The sequence below is a fragment of the Onychostoma macrolepis genome, chromosome 24, assembly GCF_012432095.1.
Source record: "Onychostoma macrolepis isolate SWU-2019 chromosome 24, ASM1243209v1, whole genome shotgun sequence".
In the NCBI taxonomy this organism is placed as follows: Eukaryota; Metazoa; Chordata; class Actinopteri; order Cypriniformes; family Cyprinidae; genus Onychostoma; species Onychostoma macrolepis.
Genome location: NC_081178.1, coordinates 12,182,615 through 12,203,004, shown reverse-complemented (window position 1 = coordinate 12,203,004; position 20,390 = coordinate 12,182,615). Strand labels below are relative to the sequence as shown.

General features: G+C 37.9%; 3 protein-coding genes and 1 long non-coding RNA gene across 5 annotated transcripts; 3 read left to right on the top strand and 1 right to left on the bottom strand.

Annotated features, from left to right (window-relative positions):
- The first annotated feature begins 417 nt into the window (after window positions 1-417).
- Window positions 418-2,881, top strand: LOC131533343 (uncharacterized). Its single transcript, XR_009269081.1, has 5 exons — window positions 418-493; window positions 588-685; window positions 787-866; window positions 1,101-1,196; window positions 1,592-2,881. It is a non-coding gene; the product is annotated as an uncharacterized LOC131533343 (long non-coding RNA).
- A 9,777-nt stretch (window positions 2,882-12,658) lies between these two features.
- Window positions 12,659-13,370, top strand: LOC131533361 (cystatin-B-like). Of its 2 annotated transcripts, none has more exons than XM_058765663.1 (3): window positions 12,659-12,848; window positions 12,935-13,030; window positions 13,180-13,370. In XM_058765663.1, the coding sequence occupies exons 1-3, from the start codon at window positions 12,777-12,779 to the stop codon at window positions 13,306-13,308; spliced, it is 297 nt and encodes a 98-aa protein (XP_058621646.1). In that variant the 5' UTR covers window positions 12,659-12,776; the 3' UTR covers window positions 13,309-13,370. The 2 variants fall into 2 exon arrangements, with proteins under 2 accessions (XP_058621646.1, XP_058621645.1); XM_058765662.1 differs by having other exon boundaries at window positions 12,671-12,848; window positions 12,929-13,030; window positions 13,180-13,369.
- Window positions 13,371-14,985: 1,615 nt separating this feature from the next.
- Window positions 14,986-16,232, top strand: LOC131533455 (protein MIX23-like). Its single transcript, XM_058765790.1, has 4 exons — window positions 14,986-15,393; window positions 15,530-15,676; window positions 15,753-15,812; window positions 15,901-16,232. The coding sequence occupies exons 2-4, from the start codon at window positions 15,533-15,535 to the stop codon at window positions 15,949-15,951; spliced, it is 255 nt and encodes an 84-aa protein (XP_058621773.1). The 5' UTR covers window positions 14,986-15,393; window positions 15,530-15,532; the 3' UTR covers window positions 15,952-16,232.
- Window positions 16,233-19,164: 2,932 nt separating this feature from the next.
- LOC131533255 (cystatin-B-like) lies at window positions 19,165-19,760 on the bottom strand. The gene is made up of 3 exons (XM_058765465.1): window positions 19,648-19,760; window positions 19,470-19,571; window positions 19,165-19,334 (listed from the first exon to the last, which is right to left on the bottom strand). Exons 1-3 carry the CDS (start codon window positions 19,717-19,719, stop codon window positions 19,206-19,208), a joined length of 303 nt encoding a protein of 100 aa, XP_058621448.1. The 5' UTR covers window positions 19,720-19,760; the 3' UTR covers window positions 19,165-19,205.
- Between the last annotated feature and the right edge of the window lie 630 nt (window positions 19,761-20,390).

The following is a 20,390-nucleotide window of genomic DNA, read 5'->3' as shown; positions in this document are numbered from 1 at the left end:
CTGGTCTGATCAAGCCTTCGAACAGAATTGACTCAAAAGAATGAATCATTCGCGAACGGGCATCGCTCAAAACTGAAAATTCTGTAATCAATTACACACCCTGAAGTTGTTCCAGGTTTGTAATGTTCATTTTTGGGTGAACTATCGCTTCAACTAAGGTTTTAAATATGACTAGTTTTTCCCCAGTGTGGTATTACTACACTGTAAAAAAGCCAACTTTCAAAAAGTCCTCCTAATAAACATAAAACAGTAAAATGAACTATGATATTTTCATTGGAAGTGTTCATGCATTATACTAAGTTGATTCAACAAATTCGTTGCTTAAATGTTAAAAACATGCAATATTTTGTTGATCTAACTAAGTTTAAGTTTTCATTGATTCTAACGTTTCTTGTTAGCGCGTGCGCAGTTTGAACCTTGATACTTCAGCTACTTCGGCTGTATGACGCAGATTTCAAAAAGTTGATGCTGATGAGGGGTGATATCGTGCCTGGTATGTAGTAATAATATTTTATAATCGATCAATTTTATTTGCCATGTATAATGAATGTGGTCTTCTCAAACTTACGGCCTAATCTATTTTGCAGCGTGTTTCTGTTTTCGCGCACTTTTGTGTGGTTGTCGATGCTAACGTGAAGGACGAGTGGCGTCGTGCTTGATCGATCCAGCTTTTCTATAAAATTAAGTAAGTACTTTTTTTTATTTTTCATAATCGACTGTATTTTATTTGCCATGTATAATTAATGTTTTGCTCTTCTCAAACTGACGGCCTAATCTATTTCGCAGCGTGTTTCTGATGTTGTGCACATTGAGTTCTTTTCAAAGCTGACGTGCCAGATAAATCCAGCTTTTCTATAAAATCACTGGTACGTAGTTATCATGTTTTATAATCGACTGTATTTTATTTATCATGTAAAAAATGCATTGACCGTGTAGACATCGTCCTATATTATATGGGTTTGGATTAACGTGGGTTAGAGTAAAAGATGACAGAATCATTTTTGGGTGTACTGTACCTTCACCTCCTAAAGCAGAAAGAACAAATGCAGATTTTATAAACAAAATATATGTTTGTTTGTTTTTTGTTTTGTTTTTTTAAGGTGAGTGACATTACCAAACATCGTAAAACAACGGCTCTTGAGGGATTGCTACTTTTCCTGCTTGAGAAGTCAGCAAATTTGCTCAAGATATGCCTGGTAAATTACCATTTTCATACCCTATTTCCAAATCCATTTGTAAACTATATATATTTTACATGTATTCAGTTTATTTACACAACAAACAATAATAATAATAATAATAGGGGTGTAACGGTACGTGTATTCGTACAGAACGGTTCACCGGGCAAATTCCCAATGGAAGGGCAGGCACGTGCCCTGCTCACCCAAAAGTCCCCACTCCAAGGACTCTACCTTTTGAAGGGAGTAGGACATAGGGATTATCACTTCCATTTGGAATTTGCCCAGTGAACCATTCTGTACGAATACACGTACCGTTGCACCTCTAAATAATAATAGTAATTATTATTATTATTATTATATGTAAATTTACACTTCCATTAATACCTACCTCCCATCCATTATTCTCCCAGGATACGAATTCTGTGAACTGCTGCACCAAAGGTGTAAAGATTGGAATTCTGACTGTGGAGGAAGATGATGTTGCCGGTGTTACATCGCAGCCCACTGTTATCAACATGGCCATAATCTTGGAGGAGGCCATTGTGCTTGAGGACATTAAAGATCTTCCATCTGCATTTGCATATTTGTTTGGCCTCTTATATGCATTTAACATGGAATATCTGAAAGAATTGAAGTACACTTTTGAAGTCATCATGGATCTAGGTGGTACCTGCTCAGCTAGAGTGCAGTCATTGAAATCCAAACTTTGCTAAATGGATGAAGCCACTTAAATGACGTTCTTGCGTTGGCTTTTTTAATACTTTTATACTTAATGACTACAAAAAACACCTGTTTTCATTCAGTGTGCTAATTACTGCTAAGGTTTTTGTTTATTTGTTTGTTTGATTGTTTCAGCCTTTGCCTTAAAGGGAAAATTCACCCAAAAATGAAAGTTCATTATTTACTCACTCTCATGTTGTTCCAGACCTGTGATTTTCTTTCTTTTTCTTGAACACAGAAGAAGATATTGTGAAGAAAGCTGACAACTAAAGGGTTGACTGTCATAATATTTTAATCCTGTGGCAGCCAGTCAGTGACTACCTTCAACTGATCGGTTATCAGCATTCTTCACAATATCATCTTCTGTGATCAAAAGAAGAAAGAAAGTCAGGTTTAGAAAAACTCCAGTTGTAAATTAGAGTAAATGATGAAAAAACTTTCATTTTTGGGTGAACGATCTCTTCAGGCTGGAGTTTCTCCTAGTGTTTTTTTTTTTTTTTTTCCTGGACAAAGTAATTGTATTTTATTTCTGTGTAGACACTCTACTTCCAAAGATCTGGGTCAAGATTCGATTACAGGCATATCAGTGTATGTTCTGACAAGAAAAAAGTACAGTGTACTTATAGCTGCTGAGTAGGGTTTGTAGTGTACTCGGATGCTTTATTTTTTCTTATATATATAATGGCAAATTGTTTTTGAGGAACATTTAGGTTGATGTTAAAATATGCAGAATAGAAGTTTTCACATAATTGTTACTTTAAAAATCTACCAAAAATGTTAAGTACATTTGCAAATGTGCCTCATGTCACAGGACAGCTAACATTGTATGGTATAATTAACACCGGTTTTGTGGATTTCTTTAACATTCAATGCATTGAATTCAGTGTATAATGTTAAGAAGTTAAAAGGCAATATTTGATACTGTTATGTCATTGCTGTGCATTGGACACAGAATGTTTAAATAAAAAAAAATTATTTGACCTATGTTATGGTCTCTTCTTTAATTAGACTATTTAAATAATATATAATAAATCAGTCTAGGCCTATTTGTTCAGTAAACAAAAAATATTTAGTTCTGTAATTCATTAGGTAAACATGACAATTTATGTTGTGTCAACTTGTAACCTTAACGTAATCTTTTGAGTTGGGTGGACTTCAGTCCCTGTTTGTTGAGTTTACTCAAAAAAGCGCTTGCGATAGGTTGCCTTATTATTTTAAGTTTACTCAACTTTTTTTTTTTACAGTGTACAAGTAGTTTACTAAAGTACCTCAATATTTCTTCTACTAATTACTTTGTCATAGCTCTAAACAATTTCTCTTTTCCTTCTTTTGCTAAATCAGACCAGACCCCTGTACTGCAGGATAAAGCTGAATGTGTCAGGTTTTTAATGGTTTTGGGCTGAGCAGGCAGGCGCTGACAGTGCTGCTGGATCTTCTGAGAAGTGAACGATGACACGGATGGGGTGCCACAATCCAGACCCTGGTGTTTCTTTTCTGTCTGGCCAGTGGTGCATCATACAGAATGGTCTCCAGAGTGTTTGACATGTCTCGCTCCACTGTCCACCGCATTGTCCTCCGAGTCGCTGAGGAGGTGCTGGCCATTCACCAAGAGATTCACCTCCCGAAGACCTCAGAACACATGGAGGCAGGGCTAGGCTTAAAATTGATGTTGTTTTTCTGATGTTAGACCTAAGCTATGTTGTAAATAGTTGTAAAAAGTACTTTCAGTAATGTATAGAACAATTTGTTTTAATGTGTAAAAAATGTATTTACAGGACAAAAAAATAAATGTATAAAAAGAAGGTTTTGTAAGCTGCATTAAAAAAATTTACATAATTACTTCCCTTTTATTTACACATATGAATATGCATGACAAAAAATACAAAATGTACAGAAAGTACTCAGGTTCATTTATAAATAAATTACATTACAAAAATGAATAATGTATACAACTTACCATTTTGTTTTTAACTTGCATCACAAAAATAAACCACAGAAATTGGTTGTTTCATTGACAACGTGACAAAAAAAGACGCTGAAAAAGTTTAATGTACTCATTTTTTAATGTACCCCGTTTTCTCTTCTTGAGGGAAGGGTTAATAAATAATTTATTTGTTCATTTAAAGCCTGTTTTGCATGTACATTTTCTGATTTTCATTAAAAAAAAAAGAAAAGAAAAAAAAAGTTAGGGCGCATCCTGAATTGGGAAAGCTTACGTCGTGACGCTGTGACACAATCGCGCTTGAAATACGCCCCTTGGAGTCCAGGCACTTCAGTTTGGGACAGCCCACTGTGACGCATTCGCACTTAAAATGCCACTCCGAAGTGTGTACACTTAGCTTTGGGACACAGCTTTCACATTGGGACAGTCTTCGATAGTGTTAAACACGGTGTCACCTGGATGGGAATATGCATGGAAATGATATGCAGATGTAAGCTCCATATATGGTGATCTCAGGGAGGAGTCGGGGTGGAGATGCACGTCCGCACAATCTTCCCCTGACTGGGATTTATAAAGTGAAGTTTTTGCACAGATTTTGGCGTACGCATGGTTTTATAAATCTGAAAACTTTTGTGCATACGTACACTTTTAGGAAGAAATCTACGGAGAGTTTTATAAATGATGCCCCTGACAAGTGAAACCGAAACATTTCGATCGCCACCCAGGTGACCCACTGACCCACTGGTGTTTCTGTCACTACTGAATCAACTGAATTATAAACGTATTTTAAAACATTTTTAACAGCACTTGTCATTTATTTTATACATTATTATTGATTGTTTTTTACTTCTTTGATTTCATATGGTAAAGCACAAGTTCAATCAATGAAACTTGACATGCAAAATGTTGCCCTTGCTTTGAAGATATACTTTAAGTAAATTTGAAATTTGAGTAAAATTGTCCTCATGCACATTTATATCCTCTCCGCTACCTGCAGGAGTTCACTCAGCGAGATGATAATCAAAAATGAAGTGGTATGAAATGTGATTTGTAATAATAAGACACTGCAGTTAATGAGACATTTATGTATATTGTTATGACATGACTGTTTATGATCCAGTGTACTGCAGTCCCGCCGTGTGCCATATGGATTCTTCATTGTAAACACACAGCTGAATATAGGCTGGCTTCTTCTGTGGGAGATAACTTTTTTACGAGTTTGCGATTTCGTATGAATTCATACGATTTTAATTTTATGAAAACGTATGATTTTTAAATTAAAATAGCATTGAAGGCCAAGGTACGAATGATAAGGGTTGAAAAGCATATGAACAACATAATGATTGCATTACTTACAATCAGAGGTGGGTAGTAACGAGTTACATTTACTTCGTTACATTTACTTAAGTAATTTTTGGGTAACTAATACTTTCAAAGTATTTTTAAAATGGGTACTTTTACTCTTACTCAAGTACATTTTAGTGAAAAACGGTACTTTTACTTCGTTACTGTGGGCGACGCTCCTCACGTTACTTTATCTTAATGCAATACAATTTAAAATCCTTCAATTTATTCCAAACGCGCCGTTTTTCTGGGCAATATCTATCCTCTAATTAAAAGTATTATCTTACATACTCTATATAAGGTATTGAGAGTAAAAGTGAAGGTATTTACAGTATTGTTCTGAAAAATAATTAGTCAGGATAGTTTTGCACGAATATTACTGCTGCACTACTGCATTTTACTTCTGAATATGTTCAAGATTGTTGAATTTAAAGTTGCCTACACTCTTAAAAATAAAGGTGCTTCAAAAGGTTCTTCAAGAGATGCCATAGAACAGTGGTTCTCAACCGGTGGGGCGCCGTGAATGTGTTTGGACTGATTTTTTTTTTTTTAAAAGAGTTTTGAACAAATTTGATTGGTTTGTCGATAGTGAGCGCAAATGCAGGTGATAAGCGGTTTTATTAAGCGAGTCATTGAGTCGTTCATTCAAACGATTCGTTCAAACGGCCGATTCATCAAGAATGAGACACTGAATCATTCAAAACACGATTGAGTGTTGCTGTGAGATGCGCTATGCTGTGATCTTTGTTTGGATTCATCGGATCTATTTTCGCTGCTAAAATAGACCAAAACAGTCATTATTTCGTCTAAAATGTAAGTGACTTAATATTATTAACTTTTTTTTTGTTGAACTGTCATATGAAATCAGTGTCACATTTTCAATCGTGAGGTGATGGTAAATTAAGTGATGGTCAATTGTCAGCTCTCTTGGTCGTCAGGTCGTGTGATGTATGTTGCTGAACTGTATTCAAATGTTATAAATATAAAAACACCACATTTTGAAATTTAACTGCAGTATGTCAATTTAGTTTATTTGTGTGTGCTGCGCTCATAGACTTTAGAAAACGGCGCTCATTTGTTTGATTTCACCTCGAGAAGCTGAGCAAGCCTCAAAAGTTTAAGGTCCTTGCACCCTGACTGAGTCCGAAACTGACATATTCGTTTTTTCATATTCGTCATTTGGTGGCTCTCAATTGTCAAAAACACCCCTCAAAATATTTGCTACGGATGCGAAAAATCCGTGAAAATGGTTTGGCTTGGGACCGATGCGTTGGCCTATGCACGGATGGTGCGCAGGCAATGACGGGGCGTGAGCGGGGCCTAGCTGCTCGCATACAGCAAGTAGCTCCACTTGTGAAATGGACACATTGCATGGTCCATCGCGAAGCACTAGCTCAGGGTTGGGCAAACTTTTTGACTCGTGGGCCACATCAAGTTTTCCGCACCAAGTGAGGGTCCGCATTATATGTTTGACAAATGAAGCTTTGATTTTTTTGTTTTTGTTTTATTAAATTGACACTCACTACTGTACTGTATGTATATATGGCAGTTCTATTCTTGTACCATCTCTGCTTTTTTATGAGCACTTTATGACACACAGATAAGTTGCATTGTGGTACAAGTCGATTGATGTATAAGACACATTTTATCATTTCATTCATAAATAATGTAAAATAAACTAAACGTTTACAAACATTAGAAACATGTATTTATATTCCCTTCATTCCAAAAAAACCCCTGTAAATTTAGCAGTGTTAATAACAGAAAACGGAATGAAAATAAGTAAAAAACAAACAAAAATTACAGTGGCATTCACTATAAACATTTATTATAAACGCCCAAATATTTAAAGCAAAACTGAAACTAGCGGCGTGGTAGTTACAGTGCCCGTGAGCAGGAGGCAACACTGGCATTTCTTCTCCTACTGGAAAGTGGGTTGTTGTCTCCTATGTACAGATCACGTTCGGTAGAATCCCCCTCGGTCGAAATCGCGATCGCGTTATACTGTTTCAGCTATTAAAATAGTTAAGTTTTGTATGTAATGGCGAATTTTCGAAATTTCGTTTACGGTAGTTTTTTTATTAAGTTAATTTAGAAAAACGTTTGGAGCATTTTTTTTGTTCGTTAGATAAGTTTATTCTTTCTTAAAGTAACGACCAAGCAGCCAGCGGCAGACCGGCAGGCTGATCATATGTTTGATCAATTTAGCCTTCTCATCACGACTTGTCTAAAATACAATCTATAGATATACTAAAACAGTTCAAGCATATAACAATGTTTAAACATTAAACCTAGATAAATGTGCGCTGTATCCAGTAGTTTGTGCAGAGAGTCGAAGCTAAAGCGCATGGAGGCGCCAGCGCAATCAATTGCATTTTTTTCAACGAAAACAACTTACGCCGTAATTTTTGCTCATAAAGGTAAGGGTAATACATCATTCGGAATTGTAAAGGGTCTACTTTTATTTGTGTGCACTCACAATATAAAAAAAAAAAACTTTTTATAAAATAAATAAAACAATAAGTGCGTTTACATGGACCCTCTTAATGCGATTATAATGAGATTTTGGCGATATTGCGATTATGCTTTACCTCATGTAAACGCAATACTTCGATCTAAATAATGCGATTAAACTCATAATCGCAGCAAGCATAATCGTATTAACATAGGTGGCGTACGCCGATTTTAATCGGAATATACAGGCATGTAAACACCTTAATCGCAGTATTGCCGCTCTGACCAAAGTGCGCATGCGCTTGTGACATATATGAATAACGTGACACACCTGTAATAATATGGAGATTAGAAACGATGGAGGGGAAGAAAGCATCGCATTCTGAGGAAAACACAACAAGCTGCCAGCAGTCTCTGTGCAACATGATCTCACAGAATTCCATGTAATGTTCACCGACTTAATTAACCTCCGAATCTGTGGTGGCATCACGGAATCGCCGAAAATTCCGTGATGGGCTCACAGAAAAAATTCCGTGATGGGCTCACTGATACCAATGTAAGTCAGTGACAGGCATCAGCCGTGCTCCACGCACGGAAACCAGTGAATCCGTGCATGGACCACGGCTGATGCCTTCTGTGAGCCCATCATGGAATTTTCGGCGATTCCGTGATGCCTCCACAGATTCGGGGTTAATTAAGTCCGTGAACATTACACGGAATTCTGTGAGATCAGGTTGCTCTGTTCCTACCCTCATCCAGAAAGGACGAACAGAACGCGACGGCAGCGTATAGGCAAACAAATTCCATCATATTTCTATCATGGCGCCGAAAAAGCGTGGAATACAGCGATACAAAATCATTATGCATTAGACGTAAATAGATTAAAACAGCGACCAGTAACACTGCTCTTTCTGAGTCCATCATTTGTGCTGTCCAGTGGGGTATGTGAATAATGGCAGTGAAAAAATTAACCACAATTCTTAGCGAATAATAAGAATAATGGAAATTGCATGTAAACGGGAGTAAGAGCTTTTGCTCTTGACATGTAAACATCATGTAAACAAATTTCGCTTGTTTGGGGTCCTCTGCCAGGAGATGGGGTCAGGGCACGAACAGCTGCTTCTGCACACCGAAGTTCGCTGGCTCTCCAGGGGGCGGGTGTTACAGCGGTTGTATGAGCTGCGAGAGGAGGTGAAGTGGTTTTTGACAGAAATCAAATCAGATCTGGCGAAGCATCTGGATGACACTATGTGGCTTGCGTCTCTGTCCTATTTGGTCGATATATTTGACCGCTTGAACGGCCTCAACCTGTCTTTGCAAGGCCGCGAAACTCATATTTTGCTCCTTGCAGACAAAGTGCACGCACACAAAAACTAGACCTCTGGCATGGCCGCATCAGTCGAGGGAACTGCGACATGTTCCCCAGCCTTGCAGACTTTATCACTGATGCAGGCACGTCACACGATTTCTCCTCCCTATTTCAATCAGCGTCTGAGCACCTGTCAGCAATGAGAAAACAGTTTGCGACGTACTTTAAAGAGGATTATCGCTCTTTTGCGTGGGTTGGAGATCCGTTTGTGTGCACAGCAAACGAGCTATCAATTGATATGCAGGAACAGCTTATTGAGCTGAAGAGTGACAGTAGACTGAAGGAACTCTTTAGCTCCTGCCCTCTTTCGTCATTCTGGGCAGCATTGATGCAGGAATATCCTGAACTCTGTGACGTCGCCTTGAAGATTCTCCTTCCTTTCGCGTCCACATATTTGTGTGAGGCAGGATTCTCAAAAATGACTGCACTCAAAACGAAATACCGCAATCGTGCACAAATCGAGGATGATTTGAGGCTATGTTTATCAAACATTGAGCCAAGAATTGAGGATCTTTGCAAGGCAAAGCAGGCTCAGGTCTCACATTTACACCTGCAAGCTTCTGTAAAAAATGCAGATGATGCCTAGTATTAGGCCTAGTAATAATAACAATAATAAAGCATAAATTAATATCAGAGGTCTGGTGCCAATTCCCAATTATAGCAATAGCCTAGTAATGATAATAGGCCTATACTGATGATGATAATAATAATAACAACAACAACAACAACAATAAAGCATGTAACCTCATATAATTATATAGCAATAGCCTAGTAATGATGATAGGCCTACTACTACTCATAATAATAATAATAATAATGTCTGCAAGCTCACATTAGAAGTCTGGTGCTACTGCCAATTATAACAATAGTCTAGTAATGATAATAGGCATACCTACCGCTACTGATGATAATAATAATAATAATAATAATAATAATAATAATACTGTGGGCCTAAAAATAATAGCCTAGGGCTATCTATCTATCTATCTATGCAAGGTGGTGTGGGTGGTGGGTGGTCAACTGCAATGAACCAGCTTTGGGGGGCCCAGCTTGCAAAAGGTTGAGAACCCCTGCCATAGAAGAACCATTTTTGGTTCCACAAAGAACCATTCAGTCAAAGGTTCTTTAAAGAACCATCTCTTTCTTACCTTTTTATAATCTGAAGAACCTTATTCGCCACAAAGAACCTTTTGTGAAACAGAAAGGTTCTTCAGATGTTAAAGGTTCTTTATGGAACCATTTAAACAAAAAGGTTCTTCTATGGCATCGTGAAGCACCTTTATGTTTAAGAGTGTACTGTTGGGTAGTTTAATCTACAACAATGCATCATGTTGTAAAAGACCATATTTCTGTAGTGTTGCTGTCCTGTGAAAAAAAAAAAAAAGAGAAGAAAACTTAGTATTTCACAATTGTACGAGAATACTTAATAAATGTACTTCCTTACAGTCCACCACTGATTATTTTGAAAATGAAAGTAACAACATCTATTGTCAGAATATTAACAAATTGTTGCTAACTATATCAGAGGCTGCATCTGAAGGACACGGACCAGTCAAAGAGCACTGTTCAGCTGTGACAGCTGCCACTGAACATTGAGCTGAACAATGCCCTATTTTCATTTTATTTTTTTTACAGTTTTATTTTTATGCTTGCCTAAAACGTCCAGGTTGCAAACTTGTCTACATATGATCACCATGGTCAAGACAATAAACTATATAAAATCGCACCTTTGTAAGATATCAGTCAGCATTTGAACTGCTGTCTGTGTGTGTGTGTGTGTGTGTGTGTGTGTGTGTGTGTGTGTTAGGGTTAGGTTTTGTGTTTTTCGTATGTATCATTACATTATTTAAGTAAGCTCCAAGCCAATACCTGCATTTAAAGTTGTAATCCGGCAATTAAGGACTCAGCAAACCAGTGTAACTTACCTGGCCTCGGTCTTGGCGAATCACGGTCTCCTCGATTATGACATAAAGCATCAAAACAAAAATCAGCAATTCTGGCTCCATCTATCCTGCCAGGATGGCAGCTCTCCTCTCACACATTGCTATGCGACTGGAGCAGCAATCGGGAACACCTGGTGGTGCAATTAGGAAATCTTGCGAAAGCGGAGCGTCTCATGCACTTCGGAGGCGTGGCCTTCCAATTCCGTGGACTTCAAAGTGTGTGCACTTAACTTTGGGACACACTTTAGGTGAGTTCGACTTGAAGCTGCGCTGCGCAGAACAGGGACGATTCTAGGATTTTCATTTTAGGGGGGCTCAGCCCCCAATGAGGGAATAATAACAAAAAAATGAATAAATATTTACAAAAAAATTGATTGAAAATTTGTACAAAAAATTAACAAGCAATTAAAATGAGTGCACTGACTGAGGGCTGTCGGTCACTGTCTTTAATCATTTCTATGCATAACTGTATGGTAGTTAATGCCACATGCACTGTAATATTATGTTCTATATTGAAAGCTAAATTTCCAAATGAAAATAGCAATAACGTGATCGTTTTATAAAGTCTGCGTTCATATGTGTTAAGGGCTTTCGCTGAAGGAAACAGCTGTGGTGTGATGAGTGGTGAATGCAGCGAAAACTTTATAGTAGATTGGAAACCGATTGCTCTCCCATGACTTTTTGTAAACTGTATTTATGACAAAGAACTGCATAGATGTAGATATTATAACAATCTATCGATAAACACACACCTTGTCCTCTCCTCTGCGCCACCGCAGTCTGTGGACTGAAGAACGCGCAGAAAGATGCGGAGGAGCCGAAGTCTGCTGCCGTTTTCATTTGAAATTTAAAGGGAAAGAATCGCAAGATTTTTAGGGGGGCTGAGCAGAAATTTAGGGGTGCTAAAGCCCCCCCTAAAAATGGCCTAGCGACGCCCATGGCGCAGAATGATCAGTGTATGACATCAAAGTCCCGCGAGAGCGATTCGAATGATCCGTCTGCTCTCTTATCGCTCTCGCGGTACTTTGATATCATGCACTGATGGTTCAACACCGTCAAAGGTACAAAACATTAAGGAAATATGAGATACGGACTATAAATGCTATTTGTACCATACATTAATTTTTATTGCTAAAAATCATCAAACATCATTGTTATGTGTTAGAATAAATGTATCAAAATATTTATAAAAACAAAACTGTTTAAAATATATATTTTATATTCTAAATATTTTAGAATAGAGTTGATCTCATTCTTTTACACTGGCCAAATAGTATTTCAATTGTTTTAAACAATTAAAATTAAATGATGCAGTTTTACTGATAAGGTGAATATCTTTTAGCTATTTTAAAACATAAAATATTTATTGCAGTGTAGCCTAAACAGAATTGTCTCACTCACTCGTTCAAGTCATCAAGGGCATCCATTACAAATATGTCTAAATTCATATGATTTTGGTTTAATTTTTGTGTAATGACTATGTAATTTCAGTACTTATCTCCATTAATGAGAGTTGAATATTTAATGTAGGCTACTAAATGTGTATATGGACATGAAAACAGAGTTTAAAATCGTTGTTTGCTTCATTAATTTTCTCACTCCAGGAAAAAGACTTCGTGCACATGGCTCAGAGTTTGCGTGCAGGTGCGCAAATTTTACCGTCAAGTTTGTTTTTATAAATTCCACCTTTTTCGTAGGAAGTGGCGTACGCCTCTTTCAGGGCGGGTATTGTGAGTACGCAACGGCTATAAATGAGGCACGCTTGATCCAGTCAGTAGTGAGAAGACGTTCCTGAGTGTTTTTGTTAGTCCTTTGTATTTAAAATGAAGGTGTGCTGTGGCGGAATATCTGAGGCGGAAGATGCCAACGAAGAGGTGCAGAACATATGCGATGAGGTTGGTAACTTTACATTGCAGATAAATAGAAATAGTGAAGAGATGCGTCACACAGTCTAACAATTCCCGTTTTTCCAAAGATAAAGTCTCAAGCCGAGGATAAAGCTGGACGCACATTTGACGTTTTCACTGCCAAATCTTTTAAAACACAAGCTGTTGAGGGGACAAATTACTTCATTAAGGTACGAGAAAATCCCTGTGGTTTTTATATATTAACTTTATAGGAGTACCCTGTAAATGTACTGAATATGTCTGTTAAAGAGAGCCTCAGATATAGCCATTAACAGCTATAAAAGTTTTTAAAAGCATTGTTGTAAATGATCTGTTTCAGGTGCATGTAGGTGGGGATGAGTGCATTCATGTACGTGTCTCTAAAACTCTGCCCCATGCTGGAGAAAAACTGGAGCTGCACAGCATACAGGCATCCAAGGCCCATGATGATCCTATTGAATACTTCTGAATGAAACTAAGCTAATCATAATAAATATTGCCGAAAATGCTTATGAATCTCACGGTTATCATTTTTACCAGATAGTGTGATCACAGTAGAGCAGGGGTGTCAAACTCAGTTCCTGGAGAGCTGCAGCCCTGCAGAGTTTAGTTCCAACACGCATAACATTTAGATTTCAAATAAGCGTAAATGATTAGATTAGGTGGATCAGGTGTGTTTAATTAGGGTTATATCGAAACTGTGCAGGGCTGTGTAGTGATGGGAGAAACTAAGCTTTTCGAAGCTTCGACTCAATTGAACCAGTTGCTTCGAAAAATTATTCACTGTTTCGAAGCGCTCGAAACATCATACGCTAGTGACCACAATTGTGTACATACAGCAAAAACTCGGGCTAAAACATGCATAAAAACGGCTTCTAAAAACCCATTGCAAATGTTGAAACAAAGTGTATATACATAAAATGCAATAAAAAAAAATTCAGTATTGTAAAAATAAGAATCCATTAAATATGAAGTGTGTGTGTGTATATATGTACATATATAATTATAATCCTTTTAATTACACAAAGGTCTCATTAAAAATGTCTGAAACTGATCCGAAATCAGGTAAAACCATAGACGCTGGTTCGCCGCTGATTCACGGGTTCACCGAGATCACCCCCCAGCTGCGAACCATTGAAGTCTCCTTTATTGAAATCAGTGACTTGGGCAGTTTAGGTTCGACTTGAAAGCACGGCTACAGATGGCCATCAACGAGAGTAGCCGCTTTCAGTCGGGACTGAGCTGAAAACACACATCAAGCCGGACACTTTCTGCTCCCGTTAGAGACGCTCACTCTGTGTCTGTATACTCTGTCACAGATGAACTGAATAAAATGCAGTAGCCTATTTGTCAAATACACAGACATTCCAGAAATGTTTTCGTAAGAAACAGAAACACTTTTATATACTGGTTAATACAGCGCCCTCTGTTCAATAAAGTTCAACATAATCATACAGGCTACTAATAAAGTGGGGTTACATGCTTTTATCAGTGTTTTTGAACTCAATATAACATTGCGACTACAGTAAAAAAGCTTTTACTGTTAAAAAAAAAAAAGATTTGTGAGTTATTGGAATTGAAAAGATTAGAATAAACCCGAAACACACGTGATCATTGTCATGCGGTGAATCTGGCCAATCGTGAAACAGCTGTGTCATCATCAGCACTCCTGTAGTCCCTCTGAAAAAGCTGCGCCAACTGAGTCAGTCGGCTGCTCTCGAGAGCTATGGCGATACTTTGATGCCACACATGACAGTAGGGTGACCACCTGGCAATAGATCTGTTGCGGGACACGTGTGAGACGGATACATTTAGGCTACTACTGTTATGCCATTTAAATACTGATTTACATTACATCCGTTGTCTTGTGCGCCGATTTATGTTTCTGCCGGTGGATGCCCATTGCCCACACCCCAGGTTGCACTTCTGGCAACATAAAATCCAGGAGAGAGTAAAGTTTGAGCGTGCACACGTAGGCCTAATGTCTGATCGAGAGAGCGCGCGCATCTGTTTTGTGTGAGAGTGAAGAGAATTCTGAGAGCGGATACATTTGTTGGACTCTTGCATTACAATAATGCCCTGCCTCTGGACACTTAGAAACCGTCTCAAACGAACTATTGAAATGAGAAGAAAGTCGTGTCTGAAAGCTGCAATAGTGGATTTTTAAATGCCAGTCACAGTGTTTAATGTATTTCTTATTTTGGTATTTCAATTTCTGGGATGAAAGAAAAAAAATAAATACAGAAAGCATAATTGAAAGGTCTTGTGGGACACGTGACAAAGCTCCCAATTTCGGGACTGTCCCGCAAAAAGCGGGACGGGTGGTCACCCTACATGACAGTGATGTGGCATCGGCGCCGGTTCAAGTCGGACTAAATTTCTAACCGGCATGCACTGCTTCAAGTCAGCCGCCGATCGGTCTGCGCGCAGTGCTGCATGAAGTCGAACACACCTTTTGATATGCGCTCTGAACCACTGTTTCGAAACAATTGATTCACAAAAGTTTTCAGGCAAAGTGGATGCCACACAGACCTGCAAAGAACTTTATGAATCTGTATGTATCACAGTGCAAAGTCCTCTTTAATAATCTAATTTTGTTCTTGATGTATGATTGATTTAAGTGTACTGTCATACTCTGTAAGGTATTAATTAATTACAAGCTCTTTTTCTGTACTGCCTATGCCTTTCAGCTCATGGAAGCTCATCTTTCCAGAGATAAGACAATAAAGTCATGCATTACAGAGACCTCTGCTGTCGTCGGGCAGTTACGTGAAGAGAGGGCAAAAGACAGCGACAACTTGTCAATAATCAAGCAACTCAGGAAAGAGCAAACTAAGGTAATGTCTTTATTCATATGTACTTATGCTGCAATTGGTTGAAATCTTGTTTGAATTCTCTGTCATTTCCCTACAGTTAAAACTCATGCAGTCTGAGCTAAATGTTGAAGAAGTGGTTAATGACCAGAGTCTGAAGGTGAGTTATTGAGTGTCTCCTATTGATCCTATTGAATACGAGTGGTTTGCATTTAGAAGTGTTTGTTAATGATCACATTTTCCTCCAGGTTTTCCATGAAAGGTGGCGAATTCACTACATCCCTCCCAAGATCAAGTGAATAATACTTCTGTTGTCAACACAGTTGTTCTGAGGAAAATACCTGGAGCCTGTACCATGATGGCAGATGAACAAATTCAGATTTACAGAATTAGTTTTGAGTTGACAAAACCAAACCACTCCAGTTTGGCTTTATTGGCACCATGATGCTGATCATCAGCTTTCTTTGTCAACTCAGGCTTTGATCCTAGTTTGTGGAGTGCCTGTGCATGAATGTGTGACATCAGTGGTGAACAGCCAATCACAACACAGAACAAGTGTGATTCACTTCTCACTAGAAAGCCAGCGAGATTCAAAACTCTTTTGTTAAAAGTTAAGAGATTAAAGAATATGAGGAATTTAAATGCATTTCCACTGAAGTACTTGTCCATGAAAGAGGACAAATAAAGGAAATTGTCTTGCTCTATCAGTGCAGTCACAAGTGAAACTTGTGAAGTTATTTAATATAGTTGAATTTAATATAGTTAGAGACTTGAACATGTAAGGTGACATGAAACCATTTTAAAAGTGTTATCTGTTGATTATACGACTTATATTACATATGATCTGTATATATTAATATTCATTTAAAATAAATGCTTTATAATAATTGTTAAACTAAAAGTGCTTGTTTGTAATGGATTAATAATAATATAAATCATATTATAATTATATAAATAATATGTGAATTTTAATTTACAAGGTATTTTTTATAAGGTACTTTATAGTGACCTTTAATTTGTAGGAAGATAAACTGAGGGAGTGACTTTTTTTTTGTGTCAGACATGTGACACTTTGCTCACATCTGATTGGTCCAATTTCACTTTGAGATCCCTAACACAGAACATAACCTGCCCCGGAGTAGGTTAGCTGTGCAGTGTGAGTTACTATGGCAATTAACGCAGCTAAAAGCCAAGCCACTTTCATGATTCCTAAAACCCAGGATTGGTGCAAACTAAACTGAAACTTACCTGGCTAGCCAGCTAATCCGGCTTCATGGTACAGGCCCCTGGAGCTGCGCCTGGATATTGTCACTGACCCCACAAACCCTCCTCCATCATTATGCTCTGTGGCTTTGTGTTTCTACAGTGAGGAAACACTACTGTCGCCTGAGTCCTGTAAACCTTTTCGTATAAATACTGTACAAAAGATTTTATAAACCATGAAATGTTTTCCAATTAATGAAAAGTTGTCTGTTATTTGCTTTGCAATATAGTGATTAATGTTCATTTGAAGTGAAAGGGACGTCTGTTCTCAGATGTTGATGTGCACCTGTGTCAAAGGTTAAAGCAGGGGTTTTCCAACCCGATCTCATGGGAAAACTACTATTTCACGAGTTGGCTATTTCGTATGAATTTGTACAATATGAATTGTGTGAACGTATGATTTTTAGGATTTTCAGTCTTTTAGATGCCACAAACCCCCAAATGATGATCCTTGTGTGAGGGATTATCGTAAAATTTTAATGGCATATATAGTTTCTAAAGTAAACACCCAACTGCATAAAATTATAGAACTGTACTGTTAGATGTATTCGTTTTTTTTTTTTAATCTTAATATTAAGTTATTTATTGAAATGTAAATATTATATAAACTTACATTACTCTTTTTAGGCAGTTTTTTAGTCACGTTTTTATTTAATCTTATTTTTCATTTTTTCCCCCCCCACTGTTCTCTAAACTTCTACATGCTCCATCTAGCATTCCATTGCTGCTCCTGGGTATCCCTGGATCCCAGTTTGAAAAACCCTGGGCTTAAGTGTATCTTATGGAACCCAGCTGACATGATCAAAAACTGTCCATCCATGTACTTTATGTAAATAATGTACATTACAGCCAGTTAGGGTGAGGGGAAGTCGTGGCCTAATGGTTAGAGAGTCAGAAAGGTTGCAGGTTTGAGTCTCAGGTTCAGCAGCTAGGGATTGTAGTTGGGGGGCTGCGCTCTCTCCACCCTCAATACCATGACTGAGGTGCTCTTGAGCAAGGCACTGAACCCCCAACTGCTCCCCAGGCGCCGCAACATAAATGGCTGCCCACTGCTCTGGGTGTGTGTGTTCACTGCGGTGTGCGCACTTTGGATGGGATAAATGAGCACTAATTCAGAGTATGGGTTACCATACTTTGCCAAATGTCACGTCACTTTAAGTATAAATATCTATCAACTGCATCAGTATCACTAAGTAAAAAGGCCAAAATGTGAATACCAAACTACTGGCGTAACTAGATGTGAGCTAAGTGATGTTTTGAGTGTGCAGGATGGAAAACTATTATTTTACAGCTATGCCAAACACTTAATGGGAACATGCATTTAAAGGATTACCTAATTCACAATTAGTGTCATTGCAGGTAGTGATCCCACTAGTCACTCTACTGCAAGGGTGTCAAACTCAGTTCCTGGAGGACCACAACTCTAGTGATGGCCGCTTTAGAATCACTGCTTCGTGAAGCTTCCAAACTTTTGTGAATCAATTGTTTTGAAACGGTGGTTCGGAGCGCGTATCAAACTGCCAAAGTAACGTGATTTCAGTAAACAAGGCTTCATTACATCATAACGGTTTCGAAATTTCAACCAGCGTCTATGGTTTTTACCTGATCTCGGATCAGTTTAAGACATGTAATTAAAAGGATGAGAAGTAGTTGTTAGTTTCTTACTGGCCTCTATTTAGAAGTTGTCCAGAAAACAAAAAGCAAGCCCTGCAAATTAATATAAAATATTTTAAAAACCACATATTGTGTGAGATTGTGCGAGTTGTTTTTTTTTTTTTTGTGCGCGTGCACACATATACACTTCATATTTAATGGCATTTCATTATTTTTATTGCATTTTGTGTATATACTTTGTTTCAACATTTGCAATGGGTTTTTAGAAGCAGTTATGCATGTTTTAGCCTGAGTTTTTGTTGCATGTATGTTTTGGTCAGAAGCGGTCACTAGTGTGTGGTGTTTCGAGCGCGTCGAAACAGTGAATCATTTTGCGAAGCAATTGGTTCAATTGATTCGAAGCTTTGAAAAGCTTCGTTTCTCCCATCACTACAAAGCCCTGCACAGTTTAGATATAACCCCAATTAAACACACCTGATCCACCTAATCTAATCATTTACGCTTATTTGAAATGTAAATGTTATGCGTGTTGGAACTAAACTCTGCAGGGCTGCAGCTCTCCAGGAACTGAGTTTGACACCCCTGCTCTACTGTGATCACACTATCTGGTAAAAATGGCAACCATGAGATTCATAAGCATTTTCGGCAATGTTTATTATGATTAGCTTAGTTTCACTCAGAAGTATTCAATAGGATCATCATGGGCCTTGGATGTCTGTATGCTGTGCAGCTCCAGTTTTTCTCCAGCATGGGGCAGAGTTTTATAGACACGTACATGAATGCACTCATCCCCACCTACATGCACCTGAAACAGATCATTTACAACAATGCTTTTAAAAACTTTTATAGCTGTTAATGGCTATATCTGAGGCTTTCTTTAACAGACATATTCAGTACATTAACAGGGTACTCCTATAAGTTAAGTTTAATTTTCTCGCACCTTAATGAAGTAATTTGTCCCCGCAACAAGCTGTGTTTTAAAAGATTTGGCAGTGAAAACGTCAAATGTGCGTCCAGCTTTATCCTCGGCATGAGACTTTATCTTTGGAAAAACGGGAACTGTTAGACTGTGACATCTCTTCACTATTTCTATTTATCTGCAATGTAAAGTTACCAACCTCATCGCATATTTTCTGCACCTCTTCGTTGGCATCTTCCGCCTCAGATATTCCGCCACAGCACGCATCCATTTTAAATACAAAGACTAACAAAACACTCAGGAACGTCTTCTCACTACTGACTGGATCAAGCGTGCCTCACAAGTCCTGGGGCCTCATTTATAGCCGTTGCGTACTCACAAAACCCGCCCTGAAAGAGGCGTACGCCACTTCCTACGCTGACGGTAAAAGTTGCGCACCTGCACGCAAACTCTGAGCCATGCTTACGAAGTCTTTTTCCTGGAGTGAGAAAATTAATGAAGCAAACAACGATTTTAAACTCTGTTTTCCTGTCGATATACACATTTAGTAGCCTACATTAAATATTCAACTCTCATTAATGGAGATAAGCACTGAAATTAAACCAAAATCATATGAATTTAGACATATTTGTAATGGATGCGCTTGATCACTTGAACGAGTGTGTCAGACAATTGTATTGAGGCTACACTGCAATAAATATAGGCCTATATGTTTCCACTAAAAATAGCTAAAAGATGTTCACCTTATCAGCAAAACTGCATCGTTTAATTTTAATTGTTTAAAACAATTGAAATACTATTTGGCCAGTGTAAAAGAATGAGATTAAATCTATTCTAAAATATTTAGGCTATCTGATAATTATTTTAAACAGTTTTGTTTTAATAAATATTTTGATACATTTATTCTAACACATAACAATGATGTTTGATGATTTTTAGCCA